General features: G+C 40.6%; 1 protein-coding gene across 1 annotated transcript in view; it reads left to right on the forward strand.

Annotated features, from left to right (window-relative positions):
* The first annotated feature begins 1,069 nt into the window (after positions 1–1,069).
* Positions 1,070–20,026, forward strand: part of PAWR (pro-apoptotic WT1 regulator) — a 106,292-nt gene continuing 87,335 nt past the window's right edge. Inside the window, exon 1 of the mRNA XM_039472279.2 lies at positions 1,070–1,880. Coding sequence (XP_039328213.1) covers positions 1,365–1,880 — 516 coding nt within the window. The 5' untranslated portion in view covers positions 1,070–1,364. The remainder of the gene's footprint in view (positions 1,881–20,026) is intronic.

Here is a 20,026-nt window from a genome sequence, read left to right on the forward strand (position 1 = left end):
GCTGAGTTTGCTTCCGTTCTTTCTATTCTCCTGCCCGCTGCCCAAAGTACATCTGAAAAGGGAGCAGCGACTAGGAAAAGAGACACGTGGGTATTTTCCCATCCTGTCTAGTCATTCCCTGAATCATCAGAAGTTATCGCACTTTTCCCCTTAGCCAGCAGCGTTCGAGACTTTCTCTCAAATAATACGGTCTTGTACTTAAAAGGAAGAGTGATAGGAGAAGAGAGAGGCGGAGAAGACGAGCGAGGAGAAGGGCGTGGAGTGCCGTTCCCGCCCCGGAGTCGCAGGCGCCGGGAGGCCGGACGCCGCGAGGCTGCTAGCCCAGGAATGTGCGGTCTAACCCGCCGACGGCGGGCGGAGCGCGGCGGGCGCGGTGTGGTCGGCGGCGGGTGCGGAGCAGAGGACGGCGGGCTTGAAGCAGGCGGCAGCCGCGGGCGGGACGCGGCGCCGCGCACCTGAGAGCCGGGGGCGGGGCGTCAGCGGCCACGACCCTACCCACCGCGCGCCGCGCCCCTCGTGCGCCGCCTCGGCCCTTTCCGGTCGTGCTTCGGCGCTGCTCGGCTCCCTTCCCGCCCCTCGCTCCCTCCCTCCCTCTCTCGTTTCCCTCCCTCTTGTCCTGGGACTGCTTGGAGCTCCGCGGCGCTAGTTTGCTGCGGTTCTTTCGGCGCGGCGGAAGAGTGCGCCGGCTTCGGCTCACCTGGGCGCCAGATCCCAGCCCCACGCCTCTTCCCCTGCAAGCTCCTCCGAGGTAAGGGGCTGCCCGGCCGCTTGCTCACACTCGTCCCCTTCCCCGCTCGGCGGGACAGCTGGGTCCCCGCCTCCTCCGCGAGCCGGCTAGGAGCTCCGCGCCTCGCCCTGGGTGTGGGGGTGTCGCTGGCGGGGACCTAGGACCGGCGGCGGCCAGAGCGCGGAGCAGGCGATACGACGCGCCGACAGGTGGCGGGTCTGGCCCTCGTACCTCGACCGCCTCCAGCGCGGACCCCGGTGGGGACGGGGCGGGCTGGCCAACCTGGGGGTGGGGTCAGTCCTCTCTCCTCCCTTCGAGGGGCGGCGATCGTCGGGGTCCTCGTTGTAGGTGCGTGGGAGAAACTTTTCTCGCCGGCAGGGGCTCGTGGGCACGCTCGAGGGCCCCGAAGGGCGCAGCCCGGGGGCAGACCCTCTGGAGGGGCGGGGGCCTGACGCTTCCCCTACCCGCCCCCTTTTGTCTTTCCCCTCAGACCTGCTGGCTGCCGGGGGAGCGGCGGCCGCCCCGCTCCTGGCGGTCGTTCCCTGGCCTCCTCCGGGACGGGGGAAGGAAGAGGCGGTAGCGGCGGGAGCCCTGGTGGGCGGCCTGAGGTGAGAACCCGGCCGGCCCCGCTGGGAATATGGCGACCGGTGGCTACCGGACCGGCAGCGGCCTCGGCGGCAGCACCACAGACTTCCTGGAGGAGTGGAAGGCGAAACGCGAGAAGATGCGCGCCAAGCAGAACCCCCCGGGCCCCGCCGCCCCGGGAGGGGGCAGCAGCGACGCCGCCGGGAAGCCCCCCGCGGGGGCGCCGGCCACCTCGGCGGCCGCCGCTGCCAACGAGCTCAACAACAACCTCCCCGGCGGCGCGCCGGCCGCACCTGCCGCCCCCGGGCCCGGGGGCGTGAACTGCGCGGTCGGCTCCGCCATGCTGACCCGGGCGGCTCCCGGCCCGCGGCGGTCGGAGGACGAGCCCCCTGCCGCCGCTTCCTCCGCGGCTTTGCCGCCCCGGCGTGACGAGGAGGAGCGGGACGGCGCCCCGGAGAAGGGCAAGAGCTCGGGCCCTAGTGCCAGGAAAGGCAAAGGGCAGATCGAGAAGAGGAAACTGCGGGAGAAGCGGCGCTCCACCGGCGTGGTCAACATCCCCGCCGCAGAGGTGAGTCGGGCGGGGGCCGCCGCCGGGCCGGGGCGGGCAGGCGCCTCCGCGGTCTTCCTCCTGGGAGTCCCGGGGCCGGAGTGTTCCTCCTCTGGCTCGTACTTGTCCCTTCACCGAGTTAGGCAGGCAGGGGGTGATGGAGTTTTATTCTCAACAAATGCTTCCTGGGAAGTTCCCCGAACTCCGAGTGGGACGTGTGCCCTCTTCAGGCTTCCTGGCCGGGTCTCAGATCCAGAATCTTTCTTTGCCGTGGTGGAAAGACAACTTGTGGCTCCAGGACTTGCCCACCTGGACCTGGCCGTTTATGCTTGATCAGTTAGGAAAATTGATTAATGGTGGTGACGACAGTTTCTAGGGTCCCACTTGCCCATGTGAAGTTGCCAGTTTATCTCGTTCTTACCAATGTTTAATAGGACCTGTAAAGAAAATGTGGCCTTAGCAGTGATCCAAGACAGCTTTATCTTCCAGTGAACTTGAGTATATCTAAATGAATACATGCACTCTTTCATACATAAATCAGCTGTTTATAAGTTGTGCTCCTAAACACATACATCGGTTTTTTCTGACACATACATAGGTTTTTTCTGAGGGATATTTAGGACAATAGGGATCCTTTAGTAACCTACAGTTCTGTTTGCTAAGACCATCTCTTCTTGTTTTTGAGTACTGTATCTGAAATACGTATCTGGCAGGGTTTTTTGTTTGTTTTGGGTTGTTTGCATTTTTGAGCGTTTTCAAAATGTTGCTACAGGTAGCAGCATCTTCCCGTTAGACTGACTGGTAAAACATTTTTACTAAGTGTATAATCACCTCCTTCTATCAGAAACGAGATAAAACAATCTCAGACAAGTTTTGGTTACTTTAATAGTAGCTCCCGGATTTGAGGAAGTGTCTCAACTACCTTCTTTCGCCTAAAATAGTTGCATCTTTTTCTCATTGACCCTTTAGCTTTCACTTTTTTTCTTCCTGACGTCCTGATTTTACTCAACTTTGCCACCTGGTAAATAACTATTAAGAATTTACTAAGTTTAGTTGCGGTTTAAATAAAAGCATTTGCAATAAGTTAGGGTGTATATTAAATACACCTAAATTTTTGAATTAATATGATTTCCATACCTAGAAAATCAGTGTATCTTTGTAGGGTCTATATTTATATGAGTATTTCAGTGATTTTTATCAGCCAGCAAAACTGTCCTTTGTGGTTTGTTCGTTGCGCAAAAGATCTGTTATTCATTAAATTGCTTTAGAAGGAATTCATAAGAGTGGTAATCAAATTTCCTTTTTTTTTTTTTTTTTTTTAGTTAAAAATATGAAGATTAAGGGGAAATTGAAGACAAAGTTTTGGGAAAGCTACATTCCTCAACTTTATTTTTAAAAGTAGCTGATAGTCCAAATAAAAGATTTTGTCATTTTCAGTCTTTTCCTAATTGTTCATCTGACAGGGGTCTTATTTTGGGAAATAACTCAGCAGATGTTAAACTTCACTTTTTTTCTGGCTGCGTGTGCTAAAATTATTTTTCAAGCACTTTTTTTTTTTTTTTTGCAAGGATAATGTTTACTGAGGGAAGGAAGTAGGGTGTATCTTGTGAGATCCTAAGAAACATCTTTTGTTAATACCCCTGCTTTTGAGTAAGAGAACATAGTGCTGAGAATGTAGATGACTCCCCACCACAATGGAGTCTAATACTCTGGAATGTTTTGATTTGGGTGTTGGCAACTCCTAAATTTAATCTTCCTTAAAAACAAACAAACCAAGGGTACCTTTTTTTTGGTCTGTGGAATTTGAACCTTTTTATTGAATAGGGAATTGAGGACTGCTTTCTTTTAGTGGTAACTATGGCTCTATCCGTTTCAATCTGTAGGATCCAACAAAACATAATAATGTTTTACCACAGTTTCTAATTAACAGACATATTTCTTGAATGCCTCCTCTTTGTATTTGCGTTTTTTTCAAAACAACTTAAGTATTTCAGATTATTTTAAACTGGTAAAATATATGATGCAAAACTTTTAAGTTGAGCCATTTTCATGTCTTTATATTGTTGCTTTTTTAGGATTGCGTGCCATTTCTCCTAGTAGTTTCAACAATGAGAATACCAGTTGCTGTGGAGTTTCTTGTGTAATATTGAGTTTAGCACTCCTGTTTTAAAAAGTCACATATATTTTGCAAATTTTTCAGGTATGAAAATATGTAAAAGGATGAAAACGACCAATCTATATTCAGAAGCATTCTTATATTTTATCTAATGTTGAGTAAGACTCTTATTTTCAGACATGATTCCTATCCATGTTTGTATTAGTAGAGTAACATGTAGTTCGTATGTAGAGATCTTATTTTAATGGTTGATAAACATGAAGCTCCTTCAAGGAAGTACTTACGAAACATCTGTGTGATACGTTTATTGTGACTTTGATTACCTCATTTTACTAGTTATAAATTATATAATACTGTTATAAAGGTACCTGAAAGCAGCTAAAGATAGCAGAAGCGACTAGAAGATAGTTATAGACGAGGAACCAGGTCAAAAACTGAAACTAGTTGATTTGGGAGGCAGGAGACTGGGTGGTTACTGCGTGTGTTGAATGGAAAGTCGAAATATCCAGAGCTGCTTTAATGAGATAAAATTTACTAAGGGTTTTTTTTTTAATCCTTTTTTTCTAAATTTTTACATTTTCAATTTTTTTTGATAGTAATTCACCTGCGTTGCATAATTTGGACGTGGCATACTTCTTGCCAATAATTTTTGTGTGTGTTTATCAGATCGGTCAAATGTTTGTTACATACCTGTTAAAGACACTGTCCTTAAGCACTGGAGAAAACAAGAATATGGCAGTGTATATTTTCAAGAAGCAAGGCTGTAAACTAGGAAGGAAGGATAAGGCATGATTACATGAAAAAATTTAAGTACTGAGTTAACAGTTTAAAAGCCATCTTTTTTTTTTTTTTTTTTTTGAGACAGAGTCTTGCTCTGGCGCCAGGCTGGAGTGCAGAGGCGCTATCTCGGCTCACTGCAACCTCCGCCTCCTGGGTTCAAGTAGTTCTCCTGCCTTAGCCTCCCTAGTAGCTGGGACTTTAGGCCCACGCCACCATACCCAGCTAATTTTTGTATTTTAGTAGAAATGGGATTTCACCATGTTGGCCAGAATGGTCTTGATCTCTTGACCTTGTGATCTTCCTACTTGGGCCTCCCAAAGTGCTGGGATTACAGGTATGAGCCACCATACCCAGCCAAAAGCCGTCTTAATGAAGCATGTAACTATTTATTGGAAATAGTGTGTGTTTAAAGGGAGGAGATGATTGGGCTGGGAGAAGCTATTGAGATTGAGAATCTTGACCTGAGTCTTAAACTTTTCAATGCCTGTATATTTTTACATATATTCTCACATAGGTACATGTATACATAACTATTTGTAAGTATATTAAGTATCAGCATACAGTGGTTCTTAACTGGAGCAACACATTAATATCATGTTGGGATCTTTTAAAAAAATGTTTGCTCATGCTAATTTCTTGCCCTCTTTGTCCCTTCACCCCACTCTCTAATAATTGAATGGATCTATGATGGATCCCAGGTATTAATTATTATTTTTGAGATGGAGTCTTGTTCTGTCACCCAGGCTGGAGTACAGTGGTGTGAGCGATCTCGTCTCACTGCAACTTCTGCCTCCCAGTTGAAGATGATTCTCCTGCCTCGGCCTCCCAAGTAGCTGGGATTACAGGCGCTTGCCACCACACCTGGCTGATTTTTGTATTTTTGGCAGAGACGGGGTTTCACCATGTCAGCCAGGCTGGTCTCGAACTCTTGACCTCAGATGATCCACTTAGCTTGGCCTCCCAAAGTGCTGGGGTTTCAGGTGTGAGCCACTGTGCCTGGGAGCATTAATATTTTTATAAGTTTCCCATTTGATTCAAATGTGAGTCAGTGTTAAGAGCTATTGGGCTGCAGTCTGGGCATAGAAATGAATAGGATGTAAGCCTTGCCCACAAGGTGCTCTCAGGTAATAAAAGGAAATGTGAAAAGCAGAGTAGTAAGTATAGCTTAGTGTCTGAGCAGGGTACCTAACCCAGGGAGGAGGAGGGATAGTTGAAGAAAGCTTCCTAGACAGTTATATACTTGTTTTCAGGGTGCTTGTGAAGCTTTTGCCATAAATAGGGTTGTATGAATGGGTTAATGGAGGTGGTTGCCATAGAAAATACAATCTTTCAACAGGGAGAGGTGGCACTGAAGTTTTGGTTTAAGTATGAAAGTTAACATAAGGTATTTAAAACTTCTGTTTTAAAATAGTGGTTGGATAAAGTGGTTTAGCTTCAGTGGTTGGCTAAAGTGCTTTATGTACTATCCTGATGCTCACAGTAATCTCATGTGGTTGTTATAGTTACTCTGTTTATCCCCATTTCCAGAGGAGAAAATGGAGACTTAGAGCTTAAATGATTCAAGATCACATAGAAAGTAAGTGACAGAGCAATATTTTAAATGTTTTTGTGCATTTTGTGTGCACGTATATATCTAGGGAAAGAAAAGTTTTTAAGAATTAGCCTAGCTTTTATTATTCAGCATATTTCCCTAGATTTTTCATGTAACTTTTTACTAAAAATTAAACCTTAAGTAATTTAAACATCTGAATAAGGAAAACAGTAAAGGTATGGAATTGAGTAGAATTTCAGGTCAAATTAGTGGACTCAGAGATTGCTTCTGACCCTCTAATTTAAATTAGCAAAATTTCGAACACCACACTCTCAGCAAAATGTAAATTTATTTTTGTCTAGTGGTAAGAAAATGTGGATCTTTGATTTTACTTAAGTGAAATATTTTTCTATGAAGATGGGATCATAACACCTACTTCATAATTTGAATTTGGGATGGTAAAAAGGAAGATAAAGGAGCATTAAGCATATAGAAAGCACTTTTAAGTGAACATAGGTTATATCATAATCATTTAATATATTTATTGAACATGATATAGGACAAGTTCCACTTAGTAAACTTTATAAATCCAGGTTGATTAAGAAATGCCTTTTGTTTTTCCCATTATGCTCCAGACTGTCTACCTTTCTATGTGATGAGTCAGGAGAGAAACTAATAATGACTCAGAGTTGGAGAAAATTTGATTTGTGAATGAGGTAGGTATAGTGTTAACACTGAGTCTGCTTAGTATAAAGCCTGGGCTGATATTAGCCCAGCTTTCCTAAATGTTTTAGCTCACTGGTAAAGTAAGTTGAAATTTTAATATTATCAGGATTTGTACTGAGTTGTCTAAGCTGGGATGCCATTTCTCATAAAAATAGTAATTATGTAATTAAAGTAGATGACATTTATGTTGTGCCTATTAAGTACCAGGCACCCTTCTAAGCACTTAACATATATTAGTGCATTTAGTTCTCACCACAGCCCTATGGGAAAATGGGACAGAGTGGGTATGTTACTTACTCGCTTCTGGTCATGTATGTAGTAAGAAGTAGATGAGAGATAGTCTGCACTCACAGTCTTGTGCATAATAAATCATCTTAACTCTACACCTCAGTGTATTACGTAATGTGTATCTAGTTTAAGAAATACAAAGAATATTTTAGTGTTAAATTGTTAGTATATGACTATAGAATTTGAAAATAGCTCTATGCAGGATGGATGAAGTGAGACTTTAATGGAAAATTTTGAGAACAAATGAATATATAGATACTGGAATTAAAATTCTTCTTTAAAATCATCAAGCTAGTCACCTGTTTATACTATTTTTTTTTTGAGATGGAGTATTGCTGTGTCATTCAGGCTGGAGTACAGTGGCATGTGGTATGATCTCAGCTCACTGCAACCTCTACTTCCTGAGTTCAAGTGGTTCTCCTGCCTCAGCCTCCCAAGTAGCTAGGACTACAGGTGTGCGCCACCACACCCAGCTAATCTTTCTATTTTTAGTAGAGATGGGGTTTCACCATGTTGGCCACACTAGTCTCAACCTCTGGCCTCAAGTGATCCGCCTGCCTCGGCCTCCCAAAGTGCTTGGATTACAGGCGGGAGCCACCATGCCCACCCTGTTTATGCTATTTATTATTTCTGCATTTTTTTAAGCACTGTAATGCTAAATAATTATGCCATTTAATAGCAAGGTTGATACAATGTTTTACAAGTATAAAATTATTGGCAAATATTAAGGTTTGACATTTTCTCAGTGCCTTTTTTCCTTTTTTAAAATTGAGATACAATTCACATACAGTAAAATTCACCCTTTCAAAGTGTACAGTTCAATTTTTTTAAATATTCACATGGTGTGCTCTTAAGTGCTTTTATATTTTCATCTTTATCTTTTGTTATGTTCCTAGACTCTGTGGTGCCTAAGTTCTAGCTTTCCTTTCAGTAAAGTGATATGGTGTTCAAATTATGAGAAGCTATTAACTTAAAATAATTTAATATCAGTCTTTCCCACATTTTACAGAAAAGATGAAATTATGGTAAGATCTCTTCAATTTTAAGTTTCTTAAAACTTGGGCACCTACTACCATTTGTTTGCAGTATAATATGTATTTATTAGGTTGGTGCAAAAGTAATTGTGGTTTTTGCCATTGAAAGTAATGGCACCGCCGGGCATGGTGGCTCAAGCCTGTAATCCCAGCACTTTGGGAGGTCGAGGCGGGTGGATCACGAGGTCAAGAGATCGAGACCATCTTGGTCAACATGGTGAAACCCTGTCTCTACTAAAAATACAAAAAATTAGCTGGGCATGGTGGCGCATGCCTGTAATCCCAGCTACTCAGGAGGCTGAGGCAGGAGAATTGCCTGAACCCAGGAGGCGGAGGTTGCGGTGAGCTGAGATCGCGCCATTGCACTCCAGCCTGGGTAACAAGAGTGAAACTCCGTCTCAAAAAGAAAAAAAAAAAAAGAAAGTAATGGCATCAACTTAATAATTGGATTAATTTTATGCCAACCTAATAATTGGATAACTTTTGCACAAACTTAATAATTTAACAGTGTGTAATGCTTTCAGTTTACTTAAATGTTTACATATTTTTCATGGAGAACTGCAAAGCTCTGTTATCTAAACATTTGGGAACATTGATTCAGAGTAAAAAGGAGTTTCCAATGCTTACCACTTCAGTTGTATTACTAGAATTAGTGTCCTAAAAGATGTGTTGCATGGAGGCGGGTAGGGTCCACCCCTACCTGTATCACTTGTGTTATTTATTTAAAATGCAGATTTCTGGGATCCACCCCAGTCTGGGTTAGGGATTTTACCTAAGAGTCTGCATTTTAACTTGAGTGATTCTTGTACACACTAAAGTTTGAGAAGAACTAACTTAAACACCCTGTACTAGTTTATTGATCCGTCAAATGAAATAGATACTGATTAACAGGATTGTTATATGAAAAATAAAATGATGCTTGTGAAAATGTTGTAAAAATACCCAAATAATAAATTGTAGTTACTATAGAGATTAATTTTCTATGAGATTGTAAACATTCTCATTTTTTTCTTCCAATTAAAAACTGTGCATATTTTAACAGACAACTTGAGCTACTTGGAAATTCAAAGTACTTTAAACATTTATGTAATGTCGCATACTTAGTGCAAAATACTGTGTCTGCCTTGCCTCTTTTCCAGAATTCAGACAAGTCTAGGTGACAGAAACACCTCTAATAGTTAAATGTGTAATTAGAACTTTACTTTCACTCATTTTTAAGTTTTATGTATCTTTAAGTAATAGCATATAATTGCATTTATAAATGTATTTGATAATTAGCAACTCATATTTTTAAAGCATTGTTTTTTGCCATCTTATCAAACTAATATCAAGTGCAAAAATTTTTCCCATCGATTAAAAATCTTTTATGTTAGACCTATAGACGTCCTTGACTGGCAGTTGATCTTAAACATATTTGTGTAAGTGCCGAGTTCACTTTCTGTTTAGGTCTTAGTCAGTTGTGTTACAGCCATATACCTACTTGTATAGAATTGAGCCTCAGCCACCTGTTACATTTTCCTTAGGCTATGTAAAAAAAGTATGGCACCATGGCTGAACAAAATTGTAGGAATACTTAATTTCTAAAAGCAGCAAAATCACACACTTCAAAGGTGGAAACAACCCCAGCAACTTCAAATCTTAGCATGTCAGTTGACTATTACATGTTTATTCTGTGATAGTTTTTGGAGATTTTATTCAACAAATTTTTGTGGGTCATAGTGTATTTTTCAATGATAGTCTCATTTATTTTAAGTAGTTGAGGAAATAGGGCAGTTGTATTTTGAAAATTAATGTTTTGTTAGACTTTGCTGAAATGAACAGATAGGAGAGAATTTATATTGTAGATTACAGTTCTGTAGCAGATGAAACTGTTTTCAGGCTCTTCATAATAAATTGTATGGGGCCAGGCACTGTAGCTCACACCTCTAATCCCAGCACATTAAGAAGCTAAGGTGGGAGAATCAATTGAGCCCAGTAGGTCGAGGCTGCAGTGAGCCGTGACTGTTCAACTGCACTACAGCCTGGGGGACAAAGAAAGTGAGACTCTGGCTCAGAAAAACCAAACAAAGCAAAACTCTAGGGGGACTAAGAGAATAGGATAAATGAAAATAATAAAATAGAGTTTGAAATATGGAACTGAAACCGATAAAATTAACTTAAAAAGACATCTTTTGGGCTGGACTCAGTGGCTCACACCTGTAATCCCAGCACTTTGGGAGGCCAAGTTGGGCGAATCACAAGGTCAGTAGCTTGAGATGATCCTGGCTAACACGGTAAAACCCCATCTCTACTAAAAATACAAAAAATTAGCTGGGTATCGTGGCACGTGCCTGTAGTCCCAGCTACTCAATAGGCTAAAGCAGGAGAATCGCTTGAACTCGGGAGGCAGAGGTTGCAGTGAGCCAAGGTCGCGCCACTGCACTCCAGCCTAGGTGACAGAGCTGGACTTCGTCTCAAAAAAAAGACGTCTTTCAGATTAAGCTTTATCTATGTTCATATAAGCAAACTACTTAATATTTTAGAATTTGCAGATTACATAAAGTATCGGTTGATTTTCTGTTTTTGGAGTTTTTTCCAGAATATTTTTTAGTAGTTATGTTTAAAAAGAATATAAATCTCAGAAGCCAGTGAACGTTTGGAAGATGGTGCTTGAGGAATAGGAATAAAAAGTACGATTATATTGAAATAAGTTACTTTTAGGTTTCAAATTCTTGATAGACTTCTCCATATCCTGTAATGTAAGCGAAAGTTGATGCAAATCAAATTTATATAATCCTAATATTTTCAGCTGGCAGAAGTAATGTGTTGAAAAGGCAGTGTGTTCATTGTAGTTCCCTCATGGAAATAAAGCCAAGGAAAGGTAGAAATTATCTTATACATGTTATCTTATACACGTTATCTTATACATGTTATGCTGTTATCTTATACATGTTAATATTTGTGTTCCTAATCTTATTTCTATGTATCTATTTGAGAAATTGAACCACACTGTCAATTTGTGTGTGTACATAACCACTCATCATGGGCATTTTTATGATGTTATTCTGTAACTTCAAAAATAGGGGTTGATGTGAATTTTTTTGTTTTGTATTTTTTAGAGAGAGGGATCTTGCTTGTTCCCCAGGCTGCAGTACTATGGTGTAATCACTACAGCCTCAAACTCCTGGGCTCAGCCAATTCTCCTGCCTCAGCCTACCAAGTAACTGAGAGTACAGGCATGAGCCACCACGTCTAGTTGGATGCATATGTTTTGTCCTGTTTGATATTAAAATATTTAACCATGGGCCGGACGCGGTAGATCACGAGGTCAAGAGATCGAGACCATCTTGGCCAACATGGTAAAACCCCGTCTCTACTAAAAATACAAAAAAAATTAGCCGGATGTGTTGGCACATGCCTGTAATCCCAGCTACTTGGGAGGCTGAGACAGGAGAATTGCTTGAACCTAGGAGGCGGAGGTTGCGGTGAGCCGAGAATGCGCCATTGCACTCCAGCCTGGGCAACAAGAGCTAAACTCCGTCCCAAAAAAAAAAAAAAAAAAAAAAAAAAAAAAAAAAAAATTTAACAATTGCTTCATTGGGAAAGGACCTTACTGCTTATCTGCCTTATTGTGTGGCTTTTTGATTAGCCCGTAAATAGTCTTAGGTAACAGTTACTTCTTTCTTTTCTTCTTCTGTTTTTCTTTCTTTCTTTCTTTCTTTTTTTTTTTGAGACAGGGTCTTTATCACCCAGGCTTAGTGCAGTGGCACTATCATGGCTCACTGCAGACTCAACCTCCTGAGTTCAAGAGATCCTCCCACCTGAGCCTCCTGAGTAGCTGGGACTACAGGCTTGTGCCACCATGTCTGGCTAATTTTTAAATTATTTTTTTGTAGAGATTATGTCTCATTATGTTACCCAGGCTGGTCTTGAACTCCTGCACACAAATGCTCCTCTTGCTTTGGCCTCCCAAAGTGTTGGGATTACAGGTGTGAGCCACTCCACCTGGCCTATTTTTTTCTTTTCTTTTTTTTCTTTTTTTTTTTTTTTAGACAGAGTTTCACTCTTGTTATCCAGGCTGGAGTGCAATGGCGTGATCTTGGCTCACCGCAACCTCCGTCTCCTGTGTTCAAGCACTTCTCCTGCCTCAGCCTCCCGAGTAGCTGGGACTACAGGCGTGCACCACCATGCCCAGCTAATTTTTTGTACTTTTAGTAGAGACGGGGTTTCACCATGTTGACCAGGATGGTCTCGATCTCTTGACCTTGTGATCCACCCGCCTCGGCCTCCCAAAGTGCTGGGATTACAGGCTTGAGCCACTGCGCCCGGCGTGATTTTTTTCTTTTCATATATTTTATTTCCTGAAACATTCCTCAAGAAAAGTGTTTGTGCCATTGAAAATGGCTCAGAGGTATAAGTCCTTTAGGTAATTGTGAAGGATGATCACAGGTTTTTTCTTTTTTTAAACCTCTGTAACCCTTGATTTCACTGGGAAATTGGTGGTTAAAGCTGCAGTAATTATAAATGTATGTATGCTATAGTTGAGATAAGTTCCTAAAACTCATCATGGTATGCAAAATTACTCAGTAAAAACTGTAGGGCATATATGAAGATGGAGTTTGGGGCATAACACTCAAAAACATTTAAAAAGTAGAAACCTGATAAGAACTAGCAGTTTTACGCATGTTAAATACTTAACAAATACGCAAATACTACAATAAATATGACACTTTACTTTGAAAAATACCTAAACTTTTAAAGAAGTGTGTTGGAAAGTGCTTGTGAATTTCTGTAAAGTGATAGGAAGAAGGTTATCTGGAATTGAAGTGAGTATTACACCAGATATGGATGGGTGTAGCACGTAACATATGCAGTTAACTAAGGTAACTGGCAGATGTTTGAGGTGTATATGCATATAGTTCTACATGGCTGGGTTGCAGTTTTCTGAGCCTGCTGAGCATTCTTGTATTTGCATGTAAGCAAACGGAAAATTAGTGTTATTTGCAACTTGTTCCCTGACATATGTTTTTATCAGTGGCATTGGGACAGATTCATGTTTTTCTAAACAAATGTTATAGCGCATATGTCTATCCATACATAGATATCTCTATCCCTATCAACGTGTTTAAAATATGTAAAACATTGTGAAAACATAGAAAACAATGGCTTGAGAAGGCCGATCCAAGTAATGACATAGAGGAGAGGGAGTATAGGAAGCAGAGAAATGGGAGTACTCATGTAAGACTATACTAATAATGATCGCTAGGGCAATGGTGTTAGAAAAGGAAAGGAGGGATAGAGTGCAGAGATATTTCATTGGCATTAAAAATTACTTAACTGGATGTTTTGAGCTGGAAAAATCTTTTAGAGATAACCTAGCCCATTAGAAAAACCAAAGCAGGGCCAGGCGCGGTGGCTCAAGCCTGTAATCCCAGCACTTTGGGAGGCTGAGGTGGGTGGATCACAAGGTTGAGAGATGGAGACCAACCTGGTCAACATGGTGAAACCCCGTCTCCACAAAAAATACAAAAAATTAGCTGGGCATGGTGGCGCGTGCCTGTAATCCCAGCTACTCAGGAGGCTGAGGCAGGAGAATTGCCTGAACCCAGGAGGCGGAGGTTGCGGTGAGCCGAGATCGCGCCATTGCACTCCAGCCTGGGTGACAAGAGCAAAACTCGGTCTCAAAAAAAAAAAAAAGAAAAGAAAAACCAAAACATTAACGTAGACTTTCCAGAAAGCATTTACCTCAAAACTTAAGTTGCATTTCAACCTCAACCATTTTCCTCTAGCTAGCATATTCCCCACTGCTTCTGGCCCCACCAGGTGAATACTACCTCTGTATCAGGGATTTTGTTTATTTTATTACCTCTTACTTAAATACTCAGCCTCTGTCTCCTGGTTCATCTTGTCATGCAGAAATGTTTCCTTAATGTTGCGTTACCTTACCTTCGGCTTACTGTTTTTTCCCCATAATTGGTCAGTTTCTTAAAGGCAACATTTTCACCTGCTGACTGCTCATTTCTTAACTACTGTATTGAAATGCATCTTTCTAAGATTGTGACCTTTTTTTAATACCAGTGTCATAAACTTGTGACCTCTTAATTGCCAAATGTGACAGCTTCTTTCATCCCATTTGTCCTCTCTGTAGCATTTGCCCTTGTCACTCCTCTCATATGTTGCAACATTTTTTAAAAGTTGGTTTCTTCAGAAATGTTTGAATGCCTACTGTGTGCCCCAGGCTCAGTGCTATGTGATAGAAAATATTCACCAGTCTTTAAGGAACTTCTTATCTTCTCTCAGGGAAAAAGATAAGTAAGTATAGTTTAGTATAATAAGAACAATTATGGTGAAAAGAACAAATTACTGAATTAGCACAGAAAAGGAAGCCATGGGCCAGGCACAGTGGCTTTCATCTGTAATCTCAGCGCTTTGGGAGACTGAGGCAGAAAGATCACTTGAGGCCAGCTGCTGTGAACTATGATGATGCTGCTGCACTTCAGCATGGGTGACAGAACAAGACTTTTTCTTTAACCACCACCATCACCCCCTTCCCCCCCCCAAAAAAAAAAAACAAAAAACCCTAAAGGGAGCCATTAATTAAAGAAGTCGAGAAAGGCTTTATATAAGATGAGGTGGTATTATGCTTTAGGTCTTAGTTGGTAAGAAGGATTTTCCAAGAAGGAAACAGAGTAACATTTCAGGTAGAGCAAATAGCACGTGCAAAGGCACATAACTGGGAAGTAACAGAAATAATAACTTTATATTGTGTGTCTACTGTATGTCCAGTGCTGCACAGGAGGCTTTCCATATGTTACATCTAATCTTCACATTAACTCATGAGGAAGGTTTTTTGTATTTATCATTTTACAAGATGAGGAAGTTGAGCCTCAAAGAAGTTTTGACTTGCCCAAAGGCCAAACTGGCATAAGTTGGCTTTGACTTCAGGTCTGTTTGGCTGCCAATGCCCACACATTGGTTATCATTGTTGGAAATAAGCAGGATATGTTCTAACAGAGAAAATGTTGATGTTAAGAAAATTCATGGTGGGGAGTGAATGGAGAACAAGAGGAATGATATGGGCTAATTGTGTTGGATTTTAATGGCATGCCGAGGAATTCAGACCTTATTCTGCTGTTCAGTATTGTTGGCTGGGTACTTCCTTCCTCTGTCCATACCTGTTTATAAAATAACTGTCTCAGGGTTTGGAAAGAAAACAGTTTGTCTGCTTAATTTGAAATCATTAAAAAGATTTTCTTGTTCGGAGGCAGGTATCTATTCAAAAGTATTAAACAACACAGAATACTGTAAAAATAACATACGTATAGTAGAATAAATAAAAATTCCTGTACAGATTGAAAAGAAACTAGAGAATAGGATCTAAACAAAGTTGTATCAAGTGATTTCTTTTGATTACAAAAATAATTATGTAATAAATAAATTTGAGAATGAGCGTTTTAGGGTAGAGGGCAGACACAGTGGAGATGGGGAACTCCAGTGATATTAAATTGCTAGTGTTTGATTCTAGTGTAATCACGGAGAAGTTTATAGCTTAATGTTATCCCTGAATTTGTACTTTGCCCTGTGCTTTAATATAAAAGCAGATGTTTATTGCATTCTGTTTCTTCCAGTTTGCTCTGAAATATAGATGGTAGGAATACAGGTGTTTAAGGATAGGCATTGCTTTTGAATTTTTCCTCACGTGTTATTTGTTTAACTTCTACAAATGTTTTCTCCACCAGTATCTTAGAGGAACTCAGTGGCATCTCCAAACCATGTTTTAGGAATAGTGTTTAGAAAATTTGAAATGAAATAGCAAATCTAGGATTGTGCAAAAATCAGCTATAGATTATTATTTATAAATTTAACAAATTTTCTTCTATTTTTATTTTTATATATTGGGATTATATTCTATGCACAGTCTTATAACCTGCCTTTAAACTTGACATTGTCTTATGATTTCATTTTAAGCTTTTTTTCAAAAAAGAAGTGTTAATTATTTCTTGGTTGTTTCATAATAAATGTTAATTATTTCTTTGTTGTTTCAAACACTTTTGTTTCATAATCATTATCATTGGATAGTGATTCTGACTATCCAGTGATAACTAGTACTTTATATTTTACAGTTCTTTGATGTCACACACAAAATAAATGTATTTATATATCTAGAAACTTAGTCGTTCTACAGACATTGTTGCAAGGTTTTTGTTTCCAGTATCTTTACAAATATCATAGATGTGTTATTCTTAACGTCTACAGAATATTCTGTAATTTGGATGTTCCAATGTAGCTAGCATACATTTACTATCTTGTTAGTACATGTTAGATACTGTGCTAGGCTTTTTGAACTGTTGAGTTAATATAGCTGTTCTGTTATTAGCACTGCCAGAATTTGGACAGACTAATATTTGTCTTTGAGTACTTTGTAATCTAACTCAGAAAAACAAGATTATATAGGATAATTCTTGAACATTAAAAAATGAGTATAATAAAATATTAAATGTTAGGTCATATTCTTGGTACAGACATTTGAGAGAGCCCTGGAGGATTGAATGAATGGTCCAGGTAATTTTGTGGAGGGAATGTTGAGATTTGAACTGAATCTTGAAGGACTGATAAGAAATGGACAGGTGAAGAGGAGAGTTCTATTTCAGACTGTGAAAGCAGAGTGGGCACTGGTACAAAGGTGAGAATTAGTAACCTGATTGGGGTAGAGGGTTTATATTAGGAAATAATAATAGCAGATAAAATTGAGGGAGCAGAATAGTGAAGGATCTTAAAAACAAGCCTGAAGGTTTTTGGTTTGATGTGTCCGGCTACAGGAGAAATTGAGCAGGATATGTTCATATTGTGAGAACAAAATTTTAATAAGATCAGCTATTGGACTGTGGTACACCGAACAGATTAGAAGAAAGAGAGAATATAAATAAGGAGATTAGTTGGGAGGTTGTTGCCATTCTCTAGTTAGGGAGACATTATATGTGAAATCATTAGAACACTATAGTAGAAAACAGTTTATTAATATGTTTTCAGTTTTATGACTAGTTGACTGTTATTGTCCTCAGTTGGAATACAGAGGGCAGCTTATTATCTTGAGTCACATGATTATTTGAAAGACTAATTAAATCAGAAATTGCTTATACTACAACCTGGCTTTTAGAATATTTTATTATTTTAATTATGGGTGAAGAAAAGCATTTATATTTCTGAATAAGCAGGCCATATTAATGAGAGATTACATTTGTGTGCTCTTTGAGCCTGGTGCTATTCTAAGTCCTTCACATGTAGTAACTCATTAAATCTTTAAGAACAGCTTTAGATGAGCCACTGCTATTATTATTTCTATTTTGCAGGTGAGGAAAGCAAGGCATCGAGAAGTTCAGCTTTCTGATTTGAGAAATTAGTTGCTAATGTTGCGCTTGCCTCCATTCTTTTTTTTTTCTACTGTTTCCAACTTCATAATGGGATTAGTGTCACTTTTTTCTCCTGTGCTTCCAACTTGACAATGGAGTCAGTGTCACTCACCTTTTAAATTGCTAGCCTGAGCAAAACAAATATATTAAGCTTGCTCTAATTTTTTTTCTTTCCAACTTTTAGACTCAGGAGGTAGATTTGCAGGTTTGCTGCATGGGTAAATTTCATGTCTTGGGCGTTTGGTGTACAGATAATTTTTTGACCTAGGTAATTGCGTAGTACCCATAGTATCCTCATCCTCCTCCTACCCTCCACTGTTAAGTAGGCCCAGTGACTATTCCTTCTTTGTGTCCATGTATACTCAGTATTTAGCTCTGACTTTTAAGTGAGAACATGCAGTATTTGGTTTTCTGTTCCTGTATTAATTTTCTGAGGATAGTGGCCTCTAGCTCCATCCATGTTGCTGCAAAGGACATGATCTTGTTCTTTTAATGACTGTGTAGGATTCCCTGGTGTTTGTGTATGACATTTTTTTTTTTTTTTTTTTTTTTTTGAGACGGAGTTTCGCTCGTTACCCAGGCTGGAGTGCAATGGCGCGATCTCGGCTCACCTCCGCCTCCTGGGTTCAGGCAATTCTCCTGCCTCAGCCTCCTGAGTAGCTGGGATTACAGGCACGTGCCACCATGCCCAGCTAATTTTTTGTATTTGTAGCAGAGACGGGGTTTCACCATGTTGACCAGGATGGTCTCGATCTTTTGACCTCGTGATCCACCCGCCTCGGCCTCCCAAAGTGCTGGGATTACAGGCGTGAGCCACCGCGCCCAGCCTGTGTATGACATTTTCTTTATCCAGTCAACTGTTGATGGGCATCTAGGTTGATTCCTTGTCCTTGCTATTGTGAATAGCGCTTCATTGAACATACGCATGCCTGTGTCTTTATGGTACAAAGATTTATTTTTATTTATTTATTTTTTGAGAGACAAGGTCTTGCCTTGTCACCCAGGTTGGAGTGCAGCAGCGTGATTCTGGCTCATTACAACCTCCACCTCCCAGGTTCAAGTGATCCTCCCATTAATAGCTGGGACCACAGGTGCATCACCATGCCCAGCTAAAATTTTCTGTGTTTTTACTAGAGACGGGGTTTCATCATGTTGCTTAGGCTGGTCTTGAACTCCTGAGCTCAAGCGATGCACCCGCCTTGGCCTCCCAAGTCTCCTCACCTTGAGATTACAGGCATGAGCCACTGCACCTGGGCCTATGGTAGAATGATTTATAATTCTTTGAGTATATACCCAATAATGGAATTGCTGGGTCTGGATGGTAGTTCTATTTGAAGTTCGTTGAGAAATCTCCCAACTGCTTTCCACAGTGGCCAAACTAATTTACCTTCTTACCAGCAATGATTAAGTGTTCCCTTTTCTCTGCAACCTCACCAATATCTGTGAATTTTTGGCTTTTTAATAGTAGCCATTCTGACTGGATGGTATTTCATTGTGGTTTTAATTTACGTTTCTCAAATGAATAGTCATATTGCACATTTTTTCATATGCTTGTTGCTACGTGTGTGTCTTGTTTTGAGAAGTGTCTGTTTATGTCCTTTGCCCACTTTTTAATGGGGTCATTTTTTTTATTTGTTGATTTGCTTAAGTTCCCTATAGATTCTAGACTTTTGTGGGATGCATAGTTTGCAAATATTTTCTCCCATTCTGTAGTTTGTCTTTTTATTCTGTTGATATTTTGCTGTGCAGAAGCTCTTTAGTTTAATTAGGTCCCACTTGTCAATTTTTAATTTTGTTTCAATTGCTTTTGGAGTCTTCATCATGAAATCTTTGCCAAGGCTGATGCTCAGATGATATTTCCTAGGTTTTCTTCTAGAGTTTTCATAGTTTCAGGTTTTACATTTAAGTCCATTTGAGTTGATTTTTTTTTAATCTGGTGAAAAGAAGGGTCCAGTTTCAATCTTCTGCATATGGCTAGCCAGTTATCCCAGCACTATTTATTCAACAGGGAGTCCTTTTCCCTTTGCTTATTGTTGGGCTTGTCAAAGATCAGATGGTTGTAGGTATGCAGCTTTATTTCTGGGTTCTCTGACCTGTTCCATTGGTCCATATGTCTGTTTTTATACCAGTATCATGCTGTTTTAGTTACTGTAGCCTTGTAGTATAGTTTGAAGTCAGGTAGTGTGATGCCTCCAGCTTTGTTCTTTTTTTTTTTTTCTTTTTTTTTGCTTAGGTTTATATTGGCTATTTGGGCTCTTTTTTGTTTCCAGATGAATTTTAGAATATTTTTTTCTAATTCTGCA

This window comes from Saimiri boliviensis, chromosome 7 (genome assembly GCF_048565385.1).
Source record: "Saimiri boliviensis isolate mSaiBol1 chromosome 7, mSaiBol1.pri, whole genome shotgun sequence".
In the NCBI taxonomy this organism is placed as follows: domain Eukaryota; kingdom Metazoa; phylum Chordata; class Mammalia; order Primates; family Cebidae; genus Saimiri; species Saimiri boliviensis.